Source organism: Monoraphidium neglectum (genome assembly GCF_000611645.1).
Source record: "Monoraphidium neglectum strain SAG 48.87 unplaced genomic scaffold scaffold03798, whole genome shotgun sequence".
Taxonomy (NCBI): domain Eukaryota; kingdom Viridiplantae; phylum Chlorophyta; class Chlorophyceae; order Sphaeropleales; family Selenastraceae; genus Monoraphidium; species Monoraphidium neglectum.
In genome coordinates, this window is record NW_014009831.1 from 1,773 (window position 1) to 6,415 (window position 4,643).

General features: G+C 65.2%; 1 protein-coding gene across 1 annotated transcript in view; it reads left to right on the forward strand.

Annotated features, from left to right (window-relative positions):
• MNEG_13393 (phosphoenolpyruvate carboxykinase (ATP)) overlaps positions 1 to 1,765 on the forward strand; it is a gene marked incomplete at both ends in the record, with an annotated part of 3,338 nt that extends 1,573 nt beyond the window's left edge. Inside the window, 4 exons of the mRNA XM_014038135.1 lie at positions 14 to 269; positions 636 to 709; positions 924 to 1,134; positions 1,388 to 1,765. Coding sequence (XP_013893589.1) covers positions 14 to 269; positions 636 to 709; positions 924 to 1,134; positions 1,388 to 1,765 — 919 coding nt within the window. The remainder of the gene's footprint in view (positions 1 to 13; positions 270 to 635; positions 710 to 923; positions 1,135 to 1,387) is intronic.
• Between the last annotated feature and the right edge of the window lie 2,878 nt (positions 1,766 to 4,643).

Here is a 4,643-nt window from a genome sequence, read left to right on the forward strand (position 1 = left end):
CCCCCGTCTCCAGGTTTGGCTCTGTGCTGGAGAATGTGATGGTCAAGGCGGACACCCGCCAGGTGCACTACGCCTCCAGCGCCCTCACGGAGAACACCCGTGCCTCCTACCCCATCCAATACATCGACAACGCGCGCATCCCCTGCGTGGGCCCGCACCCGCGCAACGTGGTGCTGCTGTGCTGCGACGCGTTTGGTGTGCTGCCGCCGGTCAGCAGGCTGACGCTGGAGCAGGCCATGTACCACTTCATCAGCGGGTACACCTCAAAGGTGGGGGCCCAACCTCAACCCCCCAGGTGGTGGTGGTGTGTGTGTTTGGGGGGTCCGAGGTTGGTTGGTGTCGGCGAGGTGGGTGGTGGGCGGTGGGGTGCAAGGAAAAGGTGACAGAGGTTTTGACAGCGCACAGTCCGCGCCGCCGCTGTTAGCAGTTGGGGTGTGGGTTGTTGGGCGGTGGATTAGCTGGCATGGGGAGCCAGCACAGCGGTTTTCGCTCAACAGCTTCACTTTAGTGGGGCGGCATCACAGCCGATTAACGTGCGCTCCCACGTGCCGCCATCCCGCGCCACGCCGCACGCTCAACCCTCCCCCCTCCTGTCCCCATCGACCCTCCCTCCCACCGCGCGCCCTTGATCCCAGGTGGCCGGCACCGAGATGGGCGTCACAGAGCCGGAGGCCACCTTCAGCGCCTGCTACGGCGGCGCGTTCCTCATGTGAGTGCATGCATCGTACACGGACTTGCAAAACGCCCCCCGACCCCCCCGTCTTTGAAACCCCCTGTGCGCCGACCGCGGCTGGCCAGCACCAATCCCATGAGCTGCTTTCATCCCTGACTCCGTCCGCCATCACGGTCGTCCCTGCGTTACTTCACCACTTGCCTGCTGTTCCCCTCAATTTCCGCATCTTGCACCCCTGCCCGTACCGCAGGTGGCACCCCATGAAGTATGCCGCCATGCTGGCCGAGCGCATGCAGAAGCACGGCACCCAGGCCTGGCTGGTCAACACCGGCTGGACAGGCGGCAGCTACGGCGTCGGGCGCCGCATGAGCCTGCGCCACACGCGCGCCATCATCGACGCGATACACTCGGGGGAGCTGTCGCGCGCGGAGACGGTGGCGCTGCCGCTGTTCGGGCTGCAGGTGCGCGCGCTAACGCTGGAGATCCAACGGGCGTCGTGGGAGCCGCCGCTCGGGGACTGGGCCTGCGGGGCAAGTCTTTGACCTGCACAGCTTGTTTGCGGAACCACCACTTTGAAAGCGCTGCACAAGCACCTGCCTGTGTTGCCGTTGCCACCCTCTCTAACATCACATATGTCAGACTCTATATATTCATAAAGTTGCCAAGCGTTGGTGCTCACGAACTCCCCCTCCCCGCCCCAAAAACCCACGCCAGGTCCCCACCTCGTGCCATGGCGTCCCCTCCGACGAGCTGCAGCCCTGCCTGTCGTGGGGCGACGGCGAGTCCTACGCGGAGCACCTCACCCACCTGGCGCGCCTGTTTGTCAACAGCTTCAAGCAGTACCTGCATGATGCAGACGAGCATGTGGGCAGCGACCTGGCCGAGAGGATCCTGGGCGGCGGGCCCAGCCTGGAGCAGCTTGAGGAGTTTGAGGGCCGAGTGCAGCCGCTGGCAGGCGCGGCGGGCGGCAAGGGCGCGGGCGCGGGCGCGGGGGCCAAGGCGGGGAAGGGCAAGGCCGCCGCGAGGGCGGCGGGACCGGCGGGGACGACCGAGGCGCCGGCGGGGGCGGGCGCGCAGCGCGTGACGGTCTGAGGCGCGCGCTCGGGTATCGTGCGATGGGCGCACTGGCGTGGGGCCATGGCAAGACACCCATTGGGCGTCGCCCTCTGGGGGCCGGCCTGTGCGACCGTTGGAGGCTTGTCGGCGGGATTGTGCGGCCTGGGAGATGTGCGGCAAAAAGCAGAGGGAAGCGAGGAGCGATGCTGCTTGTGTGCTGTGCCTGCAGGACACTGTTGTTCAATCTGCTTGTGGCGCTGGCACCTGCGTGCGCCTGCGTGCCTTGGCGCAGCAGCGTTGCTGCTGTGCATCATGTGTGTGTCAATCCCTAGTGTCGCTAGTGTGATTGGCAGACACGTCGCAACAGTGGCGGCTGTAGCGCATATGATTACTGCCATGAGGTGCTTGCAAGGCCCTGGCCTGAAACACTCGCACGGCCTGCCTGAACCCGTCTGTGGGCATGCAACTGCTGTTTTGAAAGGGTGGGTGGCGCCGCCGCAATTGTGTCGCGCGCGCTCGCTCGCTTACCGTGCCACTGCGCGGAGAGTAGATTCGATCAGATTGGATTGAATCAGCCGGTGCCATTGCTTTGGAGTGGTCTTGGCTCGCTGCCTCACAGGGACTGTGTGCACCCCCCTTCTGTAACTCTCTCGACTGCTGATTAGAGGCAAACAAGCATAATGTTTGGCAGCAGACATGTCAAGTGCGCGTTATTGTCACATTATTCTCAGCGAGCTGCTGTATCATTAAGGAAATCCTGAAGGGCTCAACATCAGCCCGCATGGCTTCCAAGCGGTCATGCAAAGTGTGCCAAAGCGACCAGCCGGCCGCCACTGTCGGGCAATCGCACACCACAGCGGCAGTGCACTGCGGTCGTCTTTCGTCGAGGCCCCTCCAAATCTCGATATCCAGATGGGTTTTGAAAGTGAAGGGTGTTCGGTGAGGACGCCAATCGGCCACAGGTGGCGGAGGCACAATTTGCATCAGGGCGGCTCCGGATCATGCATGCCTGTCGCAACTTGGCGCCAGGGCAGTGGAGCCGTTGTGTTCGTCCCTGCTGTTCCTGCTGCGTCCAGGATGCCCTGAGCTGCACTGATTTGTGTAGAGGATCGGTCTGGTCAACTGGCGTCGACGTGGGCCTGGGCTTGCCTGAGCGCTGTGCTGAGCTCCTGCCTTGAAATATCAGCAAAAAGCTGCTGCTTTACAACTTGTTGAGTGGTGCATATGCCTTGGCTTGCGCCTCTTTCGGTGGGCCCAGGCTGTCCCGGTATGGTTTTGCAGTTGCTGGCTTTTCACCTCCAATGTAGCATGTGTGTACTTGGTGGCCCTCACCAACGCATCTATACTTGGAATACATAGAAAATGGATATGATCGCGCTGCATCCCAAAGTGATACGATTGCGCGAAGCGGATGATGCAATCGGCCGTGGCAATTTTGAGGCGGCTCTCGGCTGCGCAGCGCATCTTAAGCTCGCAGGCTCGAGGCAGTGACATAGTTAGAGGCATGAGATACTTCACTCATCGTTCGGCAGGGGTTGGGGCCAGAGTTGCGACTGCGCCGCTGCACGCCCAGCCGCCGCGGCGCCTTGCGCCTTGCTGGTGGCCTGCCGCCCACATCGGTGCCGCACCACATCACCAGCTGAGCAGCTTTGGTCTAGTTCGCCGCAGCAATGTCTCTGTGGCTAATTCAGCCACCGCAGACGAGGCATTCGCGGCTGCCTCAGCCGCAGATGCCGAGCCCGCAGCTGCAGTCGCCGCAGACACGCCGCCCGCGGACGAGGCCGCCCCTGCCGCTGCCGCTGCCGCGGCGGGCGAGCCAGCTGCCCCCGCCGACGCTCCTGTGGACGGGTCAGAAGCGCCAGCTTCGCCATTCCCCAAAGTGGACGCGACCAAACCAGCTGGAAAGCGGAAGCAGGCCACGCCCCCGGCGGATGTCGGGGCGGCCAAAAACCTGCAGGACGCCTGGGCGGCCTTCCTAGAGCACCTGCACGTGCGGGGGCACTTCAGCGAGAGCGTCGCGCCGAGGTGAGCGCAGCGACGCGCGCAAACACCCATGTCAGGCAGCAAACGCGCGCTGCGTGCTGGGTCCGCTCATGCCGGCCCTGGGCCAGATCTCAAGCCGCCTCCTGACGCGTGATCTCATGCAAATGTGCAGCCATCGCAGACAACATCCCTGTACGCACGCGCACGTCACACACACACACACACTTACACACACACACACACACACACACACTTGCGCGCGCGCACACGAACGTCCTCGCGTCAGGGAGCTGGCGGTCAAGTCGCGCCGCGACGTCAAAAAGGCGCTGCAGCAGCTCGGGCGCGGCCGCCCCGACATCCTGCCGCGCCTGCCGCGCGCCGTGGTGGCCGACCTCGCCGCGATCCCCCTGCCCCCCAAGGTCCGCCCCGACCGAAAGTCCACCCACGCGGCCAAGCGCCTCAAGGCCAGCTTCGCGCCGCCCAAGCCGCCCGCCAAGGGGCAGCCGTTCAGCCGCATCGCCGCCGACCTCGCGAAAGCGAAAGCGAAGAATCCGGAAGATGGGGCCCCCGCGCGGGCCTCGACCCAGGACCTCCTACGCGTGCTGTGGTTCTGGGCCGCGCTGGATTCGAAGGAGTTGGCCTCCGCGGCGCGCTACATCTCCACGCTGACGGTCGCGGGCGTGGTCAGAAATGCGGACGTGGCCGGCATCGCGCGCAGCCTGCTGGTGCACCTGCTGGCGGTGGAGGAGAAGCCCCGCGACGACGAGGCGGCAGAGGCGGCGCTGCGGCACTCGTCGACGCCGGGGCAGAAGCAGCTCGACGAGCGGAAGGCGCGCGCGGCGGCGGCCAGGGAGGAGCGGGCCGCGGCCGGCGGCCCGCGCGGCGACGGCGACGGCGGCGGCGGGCGCATCCGCGAGCGCGAGCGCGAGCG